Consider the following 16,539-nt stretch of genomic DNA (forward strand, 5'->3'; position numbering starts at 1 on the left):
TCAATGCCCCCTTACAGTGCTGCCTATCAGTGCCCATAAGTGCGGCATATTTGTGCCTCCTCATCAGTGCCACCTAGTCAGTGCCCATAAGTGCCACCTCATCAGTGCCCATTAGTGAAGGAGAAAAATTACTTACAAGATTTACTGAAAACGAAGAAAAAAAAAACGTTTCCAAATTTTCATTTTTTTTTTTTCTAGAACAAATATTTAAAACCCAGAAATGATTAAATAACACCATAAGAAAGCTCTATTTGTGAGAAGAAAATGTTACTAGTTTTACATGGCTACAGTGTAGCATGACCGCGCAATTGTCATTCAAAGTGTGACAGCACTGAAAGCTGAACAATGACCGGAGCAGGAAGGGGGTGAAAGTGCCCTGTATTGAGATGGTTAAAAAAAAAAAAAAAACTGTTTCCAAACAGATATAATATGTACATTGGAATATTCCAAATGTGCCAATATGGAGCCTCTGCTAAGCGTTTGTCAGTTTGAAAACAATATCCATGCACCTAAGTAACTACAAATCATGTGATGTAGTTTACCTTGGCCAAAGGACACATGATGGAGCAATATATGTATTCATAGCAACAATTTTTTTTTTTCTAAAACGAATAATGAGATTTGATAATGGTGACACATGATCTGTAAAAGTGGAAAATTTAAAGACAGGTCCCCTTTAAATGCAATATTTTTTTTTTTTTATATTTGACTCTGGTGCAACGTTAAATAAATGTAATGGCACTTACAATATTCCTGGCAAAAATCTAAGTTTGCACAGATATTACTGATGCAAAGACAACACAGAAGAAGGGCAAGCTGTACTTGCTACACATTATAATTATGGACTCCAGTAATAATTCACTGTTAGTCATGCGCTACCAATGCATAATGATGTAATATCCCTTTGACTGTCAGGAGCAGCTGCAACGTAGCAGGTCCCAACAGAGATGCTCAAGTTAACCCAGTTTCCTGTGATTAATAATTTTAATTCCAATATAAACAATACAGTATGTGAGTGATTGGCATTGCTTATAATAATGTTGTACAGAAAAAAAAAAAGCACTTGTGGTGCATCTAGATTTTTTTTAAGGTGACAGCCTGTATGATAACGGATTGTTTATTCATAAACAAACAGAAATGTTTAATTAGATTACAAAAATCACTGACTCCTACATTGACTCCAAGTTCCTTAGGTGATTTTTACAACAGCCATAATGATTTATTACACATGGCTAGCTTATTACATGTGGTAGATCATGATTTAAAAATATATATATATATATATATTATATATACACACACACATGAATAAATGCCACAAGAATTTCAAATGCTAAAGTAAAATGAATGTCGTTAAAAATGACTAACGTTTTTTGTACGATTACTAAATAGAAAAACGATAAATCAGCATTTGAACAACGTATTCCAACAAAAATAAACAACGGTAATAACAAAAAAATGATACTTACACTACTAAAAAAATAAGACTTTTAACAAAAAATGCATTGCAGAAAGATAGTCCTCTCTAAATGGGAAAGTGGAAGTACCTGAATGGGCGTAGTTCTGTGTACCTTCAATGCCCCCTTCTGGTGAATTTTGGCAAAGCATTCAGCACAGTATTGCTCGCCGCACTCCAAACACATCTTCAGTGAAAAGCATTGAATAGAACAAAAACAAATTACTGTATTGACCAGAGGTTCCAGGAATTCCATACATGTGTTAAATTATACAGCAAGCTCACAGATAATCGCCTGAAAGCTCAAGTGTTATCAGTACAAATGCTTTGGAAAATGGGTAAATATTTCAAACAAGTGCTTTGTGCATGTATACAGAAGCGGATCTGCAAAGATGAAGAATTTGTATGCCGAGGACACAGTTATAATAAAAAATATATACTTACTATGCTAATATAGAAATAGAAATGTTTACATCAAGTTAGAAGATGATCCGATAATCTCATGTGTATCCACATCCAGAACTCATCAAGTAATGCTCAATCAACCCGATGTAGTAATAATGCCTTACGTACTCACTTTGCATTAGGTTTGTATTCTTATTGTTTGGACGGCAAGACCCTTATTTTTATATTTTAAAGACTAGCTCCACCCAAAATTAATATTGGTTCTGCATATGCATTGGTGGGTTAAAAAAACATTTGCTGTCTTATATTAGTTAATGGGAGTTTCAATGCTGAAATAACAGCAGTTAAGGTCATTATGGCGACAAACCTTTGTACCCCCCCCCCCCCCTCTTCTAATGTTTTATTCTCCTTTATAAGGAATCTATTTGGAAATTTAATATAATCATTTGGCTTTGTAATAGCTGCAAGCACTGGAGTTGAACAAGGAAGTCTGGGGGGAAATCTTACCACTAGAGTTCTTTAGAGATATAAGCCAGCAAGTGAGCTGAACCGAAAAATACAACACAAGGCTGCAAGATTTGTATGGAGTTGACCTTTAAAAAGAACTTGTCAGGACAAGTGCCACGACTGCCATTGCTTAACAGAAGGTCAAAGGTCACCCAAAGCATGGCGGTTACTGTCCTGTCAACTACCTGACTCCACTATCTAAAATTCTCTATGAGTCTGCCCCCCATCATTCCAACTAAAATTTCCTGCTCAACCAACATCCATAAAGCTGATAAAAAGGTAAGAGGAAGAGGTGCGGCTTTTAAAAAAATGGACGCCCGCAGTCTGACTCACTCTGCCAGGCATATAGTAATGAAGATCAGCGATGTGAGGTGAGGCAATGGCACGGTGAGGTGAGGTGAGGCAATGGCACGGTGAGGGGTAGTCTTATACGGCAAGTATATCCCAAAACCAACATTTTAGCTGGAAAATTAGGGGGTCATCTTAAACGCCCAGTCTCCTTATACGCCTGCAAATACGGTAGTTTATCATCTGCTGGTGAGAGTCTGTCTATAAATCCAACGCATGCGTGCTATATTTCATAATTTTGAGCATTAAAACCATTCACTAAGATATTTTAATAATAATTTCTATGGCTCCATTTAATGTATATACACTAAGCAAAATTACAAAAACACAACACTTTTGTGTTTGCCCCTATTTATCATGAGCTGAACTTAAAGATCTGTGACTTGTTCTATGTACACAAAAGACCTATTTCTCTCAGATATTGTTCACAAATCTGTGTTAGTGAGCACTTCTCCTTTGCCAAGATAATCCATCCACCTCACCGGTGTGGGATATCAAGATGCTGATTAGACAGCATGATTATTGCACAGGTGTGCCTTAGGCTGGTCACAATAAAAGGCCACTCTAAAATTTGGGCTGCTATCAATCTGCCCTGTAAGGAGGGAGAGAGCGAAGAGAGCTGCTGCTCTTGGCCACAGCACTGGATTGAGATGGGGCCCAGGTAAGTATAAGGGGGAGATGCCAGGGATAGCTGCACACAAAAATGTTTTTAATGCAGGGAGTGCATTAAGGTAAAAAAAACTTCTGCCTTTAGACCTACTGGTAAATAATAAATTATAAATTTTATGAGATTTTGTGCCAATTTAAAACCTGATCACTTATATGATTTGCGTCTGATTTGCAATCATTTTATTTGCATAAACAGCTGCAACTTTGGTGCTACTCTGGTGTTAAAGGTGCCACGCCACGGGAATATTAGTCCACATCAAAGGTGTTTTGACAACAGGGATATCCAGGAATGAAAGATTTGACAGCTGTAAAAAGGACGCAATTGTATTAAAAAATTCTCCTCAGTGACCTTACTTAGTAGGTTATAGAAAAAAAATCAATCTTCCCATTAAAGCATTCTGTAAAGTCCCGTCCATGGTATATTCTACTGTCAGGTACTTTAGAAAGGTTCTCCATAGAAAGACAGATGTTTGGGGTTATTTATTAAGAAAGAGTAAATAGCAGTGATGTGCAGAAACTCAAAGCAATCAATACTGAAAATGATTGGTTGGAAGTAGATACTGCACTTTGTTGTACCTTAGTAAACCTAATAGCAGCGATGTGTAGAAACGCATAACAATCAATAATGAACATGATTGGTTGGTAGTGGATACTGCACTCTGTTGTAACTTAGTAAGCCTTCAAAAACAAGTTAATTTTTCATCAAACTATTTATACATACCAATATTGCGCTTTTATTTTCACATTGTCCACAAGCTTTCCCCTTTAATCTGGGTTTCTCAGTGGTTGGCATATGTGCAGGCCCTGATGTCTTCAGTTTCTCAGGCTCTTGAAAAAACATAATACAGTTCAAGTCATGCACAAAGAATAGCACGGACGACTGAGGAAAGCATTCAATCACCTGTAATATATTAGGTGTCCTGTACTCTGGCAGAAACACGTCACTTACTGGCAATCCACAGTCACAAATTATTCTTCAATGTGCAGTCTGCGATTAACAGAAGCTTGGAGTATTCAATATTTGTTCCTTCACAAGCCACTAGTTAACATATGCAGCAATGCATTAGTTTAATTTAACAGGTATGGTTATTGACAAGAGGCCAGCACATGGAAATTGAATAAATCACAGTGCATCTGACTAATGGAAGCAGGAAGTCATAACTGCAAGTGAAATATGGGGCCAATTTACTAAGAGGACAAAATTAGATAAAACCTCCAATGAGGCTGATAAATGACAGCAATATGACTGCATACGTTCACTAATTGTTTCGCAATTAAAGGTGGCATCTCTCTTTTCTTTAATTAAGGAGGACAGCTTGGAAAAGAACAGGTGCCACTAAAAACAAAACCCTAGAAGCATTGATACATAGCAACAGAAAGTTATATAATGCAACTCATGTGGCAATATACAGAATAAAGAGGGGATTTTACCATGTCAGGGTGGAAACACCATTGTCTGAGCATTTGTTATTGCCACCAAAAAAAAGACCAGAATGCCTTGCCTATCATCAGCAATTGTTCACTGCCTCTATAATAATCAATTCACACTCATTTTTTCCCTATTACCATCGTTGGACCATTTCGGACACTGCAATGCTGCTTTATTTTTTAGAATCTGACCTCAGCTTAATTGAACTTTGCTTGTCTGCCACATGCCTTGACTCCTTGTTAGACCTTGCTTCTGTCTGCTGCCTGCCTTGACACCTTGTTAGACCTTGCTTCTGTCTGCTGCCTGCCTTGACTCCTTGTTAGACCTTGCTTCTGTCTGCTGCCTGCCTTGATCTCTTACCTGTCCAATTACACTTCTGCCCATTGGCATGTTTATTTGTTGGTCAACTATCACCTCCATGGAAGTATAATCTCTGCAAGGCTATGGAACAGTGGCAGCCAGATTTGGGGGAATTAACCCAGTGAGCAATGGGAGATGGCACTAGAGGCGGTACATGCTAGTTCTTTAAATACATCCCAGGGCTTTTCAAAACTGTACATTTTGTTGAGCGTATATTATACCCCTCTCAAATTGATTAGGATGGGACTTCTCCATGGCCCTTCTTGTCCTAAATGTAGTAGGGATCATGGAGATCTTTTCCATGTGTTATGATGGCACTGTCCAAAACGACATAGATACTGGGAATCCATACTTTGTACTATTAATCAAGCATTATAACCTTTGATCTAAAGTGTTGTCTATTGGGCAGAGGCAGACTGACAACTCATGGGGCCCCCGGGCAATAGAAGATTATGGGGCCCCTGGGCTTACAGATGGCCACCACGTCAAGAGGGAGCGCAGAGGTGAAGCAGCTAAAATCTCGGGATTTTCACATCAAAAGCTTGTTGGTTTCGGAGAAAAAAAAAATGATTTTTACATACTGTCTCTGGTTTTACTGAGCCTGGCAACCCTGATGGGGCCCCCTAGTGGAATGGGCAGTGCCCGAGAGCCCCAATGGTCAGTCTGCCCCTGCTATTGGGTATTTCAGATAAAGTAGTACCAGATGCTTTTGTCAAAGGGTTTGTAAGGTTTATTTTTTTATTTTTATTTTTAAAATAACAAACATATCATACCTACCTCCACTGTGCAGTTTGTTTTGCACAGAGTGGCCCCGATCCTCGTCTTCTGGGGTCACTCTGCGGCTGTCTCTGCTCCTTCCCACAAGAGCTAAGCCCCTTCATGGGAAGCGCTCTCCCAAGGGGGTTAGCTTGCAGGAGTGCTCCCGTGATACAGCAGGCGGCTATAGCTGTCGACTGTATTACTCGCCCCCCCCCCCCCCCCCCCGGTTGCGCCGCGTCATTGCAAGTGATTAACAGCAGCACGAGCCAATGGCTGCACTGCTATCAATCTATCCAATCAACGGCCAGACTCTGTGGAGAAGAGGACAATGAACACGCGCACAGCAGGTGAACAGGCTCAGGTAAGTAAAATGGGGGGCTAGGAGGGCCGTCATTGCCATAGGATGCATTAAAGTGAAAAAAACACAAACCTTTACAACCCTTTTAAGGAAGCAGTCTCCAGAGCCTTGTTTTTAGGCACACAGAGTCAACTTGCTTCACTGGAAAAGTGCCTACCCTCCTACCCTTAAGGAATGGGTAAATCATACGGGGACCATCCTTAGATATGAATGTGTTATTTACTAACATGGAGGATGCCTGAATATATTTGAGAAAGTGTGGGGTGGGTGGCTGGATATTCGGCCTGGCTCCAATAGAATTAGTCATGGATAGATTGCTGGGGTAATATGCTGCTCTTTTCTGTACTTTATATATAGAAATGCCTGGTTAAACCATGTTCCTGTAATTCTATATGGTGTTTTTCTTTTAAGTTGGTAGATTCAAACTTTGGGGAGAGCCGTGTGGCTTAGCTCGGTTGGTAGCAACAACTCCATCAATCCTTGACTGGTTTAACTTTTGATAGTTTGTTCTGTGTTATTGTAACTATATGTAACAAATGTATTTGGATATCTGACTGGTTCTGGAACCTGTAAGTTTGTACAAAACTAATAAAGCTTTTCTGACAAAAACTACTACCGCCATATCTTGCACTTTGAGGCATCAGCAGTGTAACATTCATACTGCCAGTGGCTTCACGGAAGACCCTTCACTCTGAGGTTGTGCTCCAGAGGGAGTTGTGCACTGCTTATGTGGAATGGTTAATAATCATGACAGCCTTTGTAAGAAAGCAATGGCTACCCAACAAGAGATGCAACAGTAAAAAATTATTGGACTTAAACTGGTTGTAAACCTCAGATATGAAATATGAACAAAGAATATCTCTCTATAGTGTGCACTTATCTCAATTAAGAGCACACACTTTCATTTATGTATGTTGCTTTGTTCCTCTGCTATCTGCATGTATCACTTTGGACAAGTTTTCCAGGCATCAAGAAGATGAAAAGGTGACAAGGGAGGAACTTTCAGCACACAGCCTGTGATTGCAAGCCTCATCTCTGTTCCTTTGCGAAGGTGTGTCCCTTCCCTCCAATCAGCCCTCAGAATTCCTTTTACTGATTTCTGCAGAGTGTGACTTTGACTCTTTGCCCCATTTTTCTGAAAGCTCAGATAAGCTTTAAAAATTCTGCACTTTGAACAGATGTAGAGAAGAGCAAACTGCAAATAAAACAGGTACAACTAATGTAGGAGGATTTGTTTAATATCTGTGTATCATCTGAGGCCAGTAACTTCACTATGTATATGTAAGAGTTTACAACCACTTTAAGCACCGACCCACATACATTTACTGCGGCAGGGCTGCCCTTAAGCGCAATATCACATACCTGTGATATTGTGATTGGACACAGCGGGAGCCAATCATCGAATCTGGCGGCCACGATGGCTGTCGACCACCCGCAAACGCTCGCTGGAGAGACAGAACGATGGTCTGCTTATGTAATTAAGGCAGACTGTCGTTCTGTCAGACAGGGAGCTACATCTGTGATTCCTGCTAATCAGAAACAGATGCCTTTCTTCCTTGAGTGCACCCGTCCCCCACACAGTAAGAAAACACTCATAGTGAACACAGTTAACCCCTTAATTGCCCCTGATATTAACCTCTTCCCTACCAGTGACACCAAAACAGTGATCAGTGCTACATTTAGAATGTTGAGAGTTGATCAAATAACACCAAAAGCAAGCTATATTTGTGGGAAAAAATGACATCAAGTTTATGCAAGTACAGCATTGCACGATCGTGCACTTGTCAGTTAAAGCGTCGCAGTGCCGTATCGCAAAAAATGGCCTGGTCAGGAAGGGAGTAAAAACTTCTGGAGCTGAAATGGTTTAAGTGGAACTTCACCCTCTCAATCAACATTGGCTATTTTTAATCCTTATGCTGCTAGCATTAGTAAATAGATAAAAAGGTATATTACCTTCACTGGCTTTAAACTTTTTTTTTACACTTCTTCAGCTACTTCCTACATTCTATGCCTAGGCAAATTATGTCATACATCCCAGGAGTCTTCAGACGGGGAGGAGGGGTCTTCTCAGCTAAGCCTACATGCCTGAGCTAAGGGAAGATGGATTCCAGGAAATAAATGAATGTTACATGAATCATTTGCCCTTAAATCAAGAAGACCCCCATCCAGAAATGCGAAGGGATGCTTTTCAAAGTGATGTTCCAGCAAAACAAAGCATGGAGACATGGATAGGTGAGTTTACTTTGACTTTTAACCACTTCCCATCCCGCCTGTTGACATATGATGTCCACAAGGTGGCTCTGCCGGGGCACGCGTGTACCCGCCACATCACTGCATATTGGCCACATACCTGTATGTACATTTTCTGAGTTATTTGGCCAGTGTTATATTTCAAAGAGGAAAAAATATATAGGTCCTTGTCATGGAACAGGTGATGAATGGTCAAATGACCTATATTCTTTCTGGACCTTGTTACACTGGGGAACAATGGAACTTGACACCACAAGTGTTTTTTTTTTGGGGGGGGGGGGTTGGACCGTGGACAATTTGTAGCTCATTATGCCTATAGACATCCTCCTTCTATTCCCCTACAAAAGCACAGGCAACACAGAAAGGTACAATACAGTCACAAATGAACAATGTAAACAAATTCACATACCAACCTGTTGACTGTGGTGCCACCCAGAAGCACTGTTAGGTCTCGTACACACGATAGGTCAACCAGAGGACAATGGTCTGATGGACCGTTTTCATTGGTCAAAACCGATTGTGTGTGGGCCCCATAGGTTATTTAACCATCGGTTAAAAAAAACTAACTTGCTTTAAATGTAACCGACAGGTCAAAACCGATCGTTAGTAGGCACGACCATCTGTTAAAAATCAACGCATGCTCAGAATCAAGTCGACGCATGCTTGGAAGCATTGAACTTTGTTTTTTTCAGCACATCGTTGTGTTTTACGTCACCGCGTTCTGGCACGTTTTTTTTTTAACCGATGGTGTGTAGGCGCGACGGACCATCAGTGAGCTTCATCGGTTAACCGATGACAACGGTCCTTCAGACCGTTCTCATCGGATGGACTGATTGTGTGTACAAGGCTTAAGAGGGCTGCTACATCTAGCTGCAATGGATTTTAATTAGGAAAACCATATTAAGTATGATTTTTCTCTTAATCTAGCACTGCCATATTGTGTCCTTAATTATAAATAAGAGTTGATTGAATAAATTTACTTCTTGCCCGAGGTTGCTGCCTATGTATGTAGAATTTTACCTGGAATTGGATTTTTGAGAACTTTTAGCTTCACTTTCCCTGAAGAAGCCTAAAATAAACAAAAAGTGAATTATGAAAAACAGGATCAATGAAGCAAGACAGAGTATGAGTGACAGCTGTCACAAACATAGTGGGTTTCATTGCTCAACGTTTCTTTCATATAAACCGACTGTTTTGCCTAATGGTGGTGAGTCCAATTCAGATGCACACAAAAAAATTACAATTGGAGATTGGAGAAATTGGAGAATTACATTTTTTATTCATAATGGTTGCTATGGGAGAATACAGAGATTCTACAGAAATAAAGGGGTTGACGTACTAAAGGCAAATAGACCAGAGCTTAGTAAATGAGATAAAGCTTCACTTTGCGAAGAATACCCAATCACGTGCAAGGAAAATAAAGAAAAAAAAAGCATTTTTGCTTGCACATGATTGGATGATGAAAGTCAGCAGAGCTTCTGCTCATTTACTAAGCTTTGGAGCAACTGCACAGTCTATCTGCCTTTAGTAAATCAATCCCGAAGTAGATAGGTACTTATAAAATAAACAGTATTTCCACTCATCATACATTAACATTTTCTGCTATATTTACGGTTTGTCATATATTGTAACAGGTACCTTAGCAACATTTTCCTTTTTGTGGTTTTGAGTTTGATTTCCAATTTTTCCAGATTTCCAATGATATCCATTTGATCGTCTGCAAAAGAGAAAGATAAATACCGTACATAAAATTGTATTTTATTTCAGGGACATCATTAATGTAAAATTGAGTGCACCGAGAAGAGAAAACTCATCTGATTTGATCATCCTATATGGATTCCAAGTGGGTGCAACCGATGAAGCTGTTCCTAGCACAATTTATTGGGAAGAGGTTCCATGGCAAACAAAATGCTGGAAGCATTATACCTTCCTTCTGTGCCAAGAACATCCTGGTATAGTTAGAAAAACATTGGGCTGGATTCAAGAAGCAATTGCGCCTGTGTAACCATAGTTACACAGGCGCAATTGCTTACTTGCCCCGGCGTAACGAATGCTCCTGATTCAGGAACCTCGTTACACCGACTGCAGCCCAAGATATGCGCGGCATAAGGCTCTTATGCCCGCATATCTTAGGCTGCATTCTTGCGATGGCCGCTAGGTGGCGTTCCCGTTGTGCTCAGCGTATAGTATGCAAATTGCATACTAACGCCGATTCACAACGTTGCGCGAGCCCTGCGTACGCAGTTTACGTTGTTTCCGTACGGCGTCTTTGGCTATTAGCAGGGGCAGCCAATGTTACGTATACCCGTCGTTCCCGCGTCGCGAAATTTCAAATTTACGTACTTTGCGTAAGTGATTCGTGAATGGCGCTGGACGCCATTCACGTTCACTTTGAAGCAAATGACGTCCTTGCGACGTCATTTGCCGCAATGCACGTCGGGAAAGTTTCCCGACGGAGCATGCGCTCTACGATCGGCGCGGGAACGCGCCTAATTTGAATGATTCCCGCCCCCTACGGGATCATTTAAATTGCACGCGCTTAGGCCGGGCATTTTGCCGGCGCGCCCACGCAATTTACGGAGCTACTGCTCCGTGAATCAAGGGCAGCGCAGTAATTTTGCGGGGGCGCAGGGCAAAATTGTTGCCCTGCGCCTCCGTAAAAAAAAAAAAAAAACGCAATTCTACCTGAATCCAGCCCATTGTGTCCAGGAAAACTTTCACCATGGCCTTTATAGGGTCAATGGCTATGAAATGATGATGAAAATGAAGGACACCAAGAAGTGGGCCAGTTACATTCCAATTTTTTCATGATTTCAGGAACAAGGAACAATTACAGTACAATACAATCTTCAACGCAATATCTCTGCTTCAATGCGGTTATCTATTAAGTGGGGCAATTTTCTAAAACTGGAGCAGCTGTGCGTAGTAACCAATCAGCTTCTAACTTTGGCTTGTTCAAATAAGCGTTTAAAAAAAAAAAAAAAAAAAAAAGTAGAAATTAATTGTCAGGGCCATCTTTAATGTGGATTGGACCCTGGGCAAAAAAAATCTTGCACACCCCCCCCCTCCCTGGCAATTTTGCTCTCCACCTGCTCTGTCATACAATAAATATCAGCTAGACTAAAAATCAGTTTACTGTATCAGATCAGGAAATGATTGGTTGCCAGAGGTTACAGCATATCATTACCACGTACTATTTACATATGAATGCTGTCGATATTTACATATGAATGCTCCCGCTATGTACATATGAATGACGTTTTTTTACATGTAAGCACAGGGTCTGCAGGCGAGTCATCTGAACAATAGGAAAGAGCTGGGCAGCATTAGAAGCAGCACTTCACACTGAGATATCAGGACACAGCAAAGGACTAAAACTTCAAAGGACAAGGGAATTTAAACTGGGATAATTGGCTTCCCCTTTTTCCCTGCCTTAAAGATGGCCCTGTTGATTGGTTGCAATGCCCATCTGCCTCTGATTGTGACTGTTCCAGTCTTACCAATTCCCCTCCATGTCTCTACTAATCTGTTTTATTATCCTCTGTTGGTTTCCATTCCAGTCAAGTGTGTATATGGAATGCTATTTCTAAGGCCCCATACACACGATAGAATTTATCCGCGAATACGGTCCAGCGGACCGTTTCCGCGGATAAATCCTCTCGAGGATTTCAGCAGATTTTAATGCGATGGAGTGTACTTACCATCGCATTGAAATCCGCGCCGAAATCCTCTGGCGATGACGCGTCGCGCCGTCGCCGCGATTATGACGCGGCGACGTGCGTGACGCTGCCATATGAGGAATTCCACGCATGCGTCGAATCATTACGACGCATGCGGGGGATCCCTTCGGACGGATGGATCCGGTGAGTCTGTACAGACCAGCGGATCCATCTGTTGGGATGGACTCCAGCAGATGGATATGTTCTGCATGTCAGCAAATATCCGATCTGCTGGAATCCATCCCAGGGGAGATATATCCGCGGAAAAAGATCCGCTGGCGTGTACACACCATAGGATCTATCCGCTGAAACCCATTTGCTGGGATTTATCTGCGGATGGATTCTATGGTGTGTACGGGGCCTTACACATATCAAAGTCTGAGCCACCAATTCCTTTTTTAGGATCCACATACTGGTAAAAAAACACTTTATTGGGTCTGTGGATTTTCACTGCTTAAATTCCTCAGAAGACCCTCACCCCCTTTACCAAACTCTCCTTTTTCTTTTTGACTTATCTCCATCACCATCATTACACATCACATTAGAACAAGACTAAAATGCTGTGTCTTGGTTTATCCATAAAGAGGTGATCAAATCAATAGACCATTACGTGCATATAATATTTACATTACATTACAAAATCAATATATCCCTAGAAATGCATGAGTTTGTAATTATATGGGAAATAATGGAGACAAACGGCTCCAGCTGTACTTGTCCATATGTCAGCACATATAACAAGTCACTATAAAAGTCAGCAAAAGCCACTAAAACAAAGTGAATCGGTGGGTGTATATTGTTCATCTAATGTGTATAGTCACTCAGTTACCAGACCAAATATTTATTACTTCTGTCCATAGACCTCCTGTTTACACAGGCATTGCTTAAAGTCACAACAAAGTCGCAGCAAAAAATTGTGACTTTCAGGTCGCACAAGTGTGAAAAAAGCCTTACCTGCACTCTATTCTGATTAATTGCTGCACAAAGACTCAAATAACGTCGAAAGAGTGAAAATGTTAACAGGCAAGCTTTTCTTATACCAGAAGAGACAGTTAAGTCCCTAGATGCTTCTAGTTGGCTCTGAGCATTTTTATTCTGTATGAGCACCGGGCTGAGCATGCACAGCTCAGGATATAATTTCACAATGATTCTGTGTCAGAACTAAGAAACTCATGCCAATGAGAGGCAATTACCTCATCAATCAAGATGGCAGAAGATCCCAAACCCAGAAGATGCCTGGGAGTAGACTGAAACACATGCGATGGAGGGGAGCGCAGGTATCACAGTGCTGGAGAAAGGCTGCTTTGCTAGGCAAGTCTATCATAATGTGCAAACATGCTGCATTTACTTTTACATTACTGCAAAAAACTTTTCAGGGGCCCATTCGTTTTTTTGTTTTTTTTTGTGTGTGTTTCATCAGTTTGATTCTGCTTTAATTCAACTGCTTTCATTTCTTCAGTTAAAGCGGAGTTCCGGCCACAATTTCACTTTTTAAATATAAATACCCCTGTAATACACAAGCTTAATGTATTCTAGTAAAGTTAGTCTGTAAACTAAGGTCCGTTTTGTTAGGTTGTTACAGCATTTAGACACTTTATAAAATAGAAATTGACTGGGGCCATCTTAAGTGTGGGCATCATGAAGCCAGACTGTATGACTTCCTGGATTTCAGGCTTGCAAATCTCGCACATGCTCAGTGCTGCACAAGCAGTGTCAGATCAGGTTTCAGCACCTGTACTGTCCAAGTCACATGATTCTTTGAGACTGGGGAGTGCACAGACTCCTGGAAAGTTACACCCACTACATTCCCAGGAGTCTGTGCGGTGTAGGTTAGGAAGCATTAAGCACCTAGGTGCAGGAAGTGGGAAGATTAACTATTCTGCCTAGCAACAACACTTTGAAGGCATCTAAAAAAAAAAAAAAAAATTGTAAAGGACTAATGACATTTTTTTAAAACTACTGATGTAATGTTATATTTATGGGTGGAACTCCACTTTAAGTGTCAAATTAGTAATTTCTGAACTTCCTCTTTTCTTTATTATGTTTAGGACTAAAGATGAGACTTGAATAATAATAAAAAAAAAAACGTATTTCTTTTTATTCAGGTAAATACTGTATCTTTGCAAATAAACATTATACTTTGAGCAGGCTCAACCAACAAGTGGCACTCCAGAGTTCACTGGCTACAAGTTTTATTTAGTCCTTTACACCCCTGGTGTCCATCCTGCAGCTCAGAGGACTGCATGTGTACCTTTAGCACTTATTGTGTTGTCCTCTGTGACCCTACAGACAGTAACATTTGTTTCCCTTGAAAAAGAAAGGAAGGCTGAACAACAGGAACGATCCAACGTAGTTTATTTAAAAAAAAAAAAAAAGTAAAATGACAGCCACCAAGACAATGACACAGAACCCAGGAGGAGCACTGTTGACAGTGTGAAACGCGTCACCTCCTGGGTCCTGTGTCATTGTCTTGGTGGCCGTCATTTGACTTTTTTTTTTAAATAAACTATGTTGGATCGTTCCTGTTGTGCAGCCTTCCTTTCTTTTTTATTGATCATCGGTGGCGAGCTGCGGCTTGCACCCAGCACATCCAGATTGCAGCGATTGCTTACCTGGAGTGGTGTTCCTTTCATTAAACCTTTTGTTTTCCTTAGCTAGGTTCTGACTCCTGGCAGTGATAAAACAATATCCTTTAGACTGTATTCTAAAGGACTGGACTTTCTGCTGTGATGTATATACTTTCCCTCGGTTTCGTTTTTTTCCCTCTTTTCCTTTATAATGGATCATCCTGAGAGTAATAGCAAACCTGGTACACGTAATTTTAAGGGGGCTGTTGAGATCACAAATGTAGAAGCACTGATTTGTAAAGGTGCCCTATTAGCAGTGATTTCTAGCAGTCTCATAATGTATATCCAGTCCAGACCTCAAAAAATCCACTCGCCTGCTCGCATTTTGTGAGTGTATTTAAGGGGTGGCGAGTGTGGGCCTGGGGGCGGGAGAGAGCGAGCACTGCCGGCAGCCTGGGTTTGTCAGAGCGATCATATTGGAAGAGAGAGGAGAGCCTCCCCGATGTGTTCAGAGATGGTATTCTGCATACCTTGCTTGTAAAAAACGTGGTTATTTGAGTTACTGTTGCCTTTCTATCACCTTGAACCAGTCTGCCCATTCTCCTCTGACCTCTGACAGCAAGGCATTTTCATCCACACAACTGGCACTCACTGGATATTTTCTCTATAAACTCTAGAGATGGTTGTGTGTGAAAATACCAGTAGATCGCAAAGTTTTTGAAATACTCAGACCAGCCCATCTGGCACCAACAACCATGCCATGTTCAAAGTCCCTTAAATTCAAATTTCTGATGCTTGGTTTGAACTTCAGCAAGTCATTTTCACCACATATAGATGTCTAAATGCATTGAGTTGAAGGCCATGTGATTGGCCGATTAGCAATTTGTGTTCCAAAGCAATTGAACATGTTTACCTAATAAAGTAGCCAGTGAGTGTATACTGTATGTAGGTGTCTACATGCAGATGTTCACATATGGCAGATGTAGGGCAACTGCTAGACATGCATCTAAATTTCCCTTGCTTCTGAAGCCCAATCCGTGTTTGCATCACTGTGCAGAGGCTACTGACATGTGGCGAGGAAGTATTGTGACGTCTACTCACCACTTGTTTTAACCCCATTTTTGCTGACAAACATGCGGCAACCGCATGGTTGCACAGCGTTTGTGGCAATTCCTCATTTACTTAAATGTGCAGTATTGAGCTGGCCAACCGAGTGCTACAAGTCTGGTTAACTTTGCCAATAACGGAAGCAAAGCATCACGGTCGCAGCATGTAAACATCCCTGTTCACTGACCATTGTAGCTTAGACTCCTTTTACACAAGGCAGTTTTCAGGCGTTTTAGCACTAGAACTAGTGGCTGTAAAGCACCTGAAATCTGCCTCCTATGCCGTCTGAGTGCTTTCATACTCGGGCGATGTGCTTGTAGGACATTGAAGAGGAACAGGTAATATGACCACCCAGGTAATTTAGGAAGAGCTTTAACCACTTCCATACAGGGCACTTATACACCTTCCTGCCCAGACCAATTTTCAGCTTTCAGCGCTGTTGCTCTTTGAATGACAATTGCGCGGTCGTGCTACACTGTACCCAAACTAAATTTGTATCATTTTGTTCCCACAAATATAGCTTTCTTTTGGTGGTATTTGATCACCTCTGGGATTTAAATTTTCTGCAAAAAATATGATAAAAAGACCAAAAAATTTGAAAAACA

At 40.9% G+C, this 16,539-nt stretch overlaps 1 protein-coding gene across 1 annotated transcript in view; it reads right to left on the reverse strand.

Moving 5' to 3' along the window:
• Positions 1–16,539, reverse strand: part of ZBBX (zinc finger B-box domain containing) — a 126,988-nt gene that overhangs the window by 65,543 nt on the left and 44,906 nt on the right. The window contains exons 4-7 of the mRNA XM_040347715.1: positions 10,180–10,258; positions 9,562–9,610; positions 4,107–4,213; positions 1,548–1,643 (exon numbers count right to left, since the gene is read on the reverse strand). Coding sequence (XP_040203649.1) covers positions 1,548–1,643; positions 4,107–4,213; positions 9,562–9,610; positions 10,180–10,258 — 331 coding nt within the window. The remainder of the gene's footprint in view (positions 1–1,547; positions 1,644–4,106; positions 4,214–9,561; positions 9,611–10,179; positions 10,259–16,539) is intronic.

This window comes from Rana temporaria, chromosome 4 (assembly GCF_905171775.1).
Source record: "Rana temporaria chromosome 4, aRanTem1.1, whole genome shotgun sequence".
NCBI classification, from domain to species: domain Eukaryota; kingdom Metazoa; phylum Chordata; class Amphibia; order Anura; family Ranidae; genus Rana; species Rana temporaria.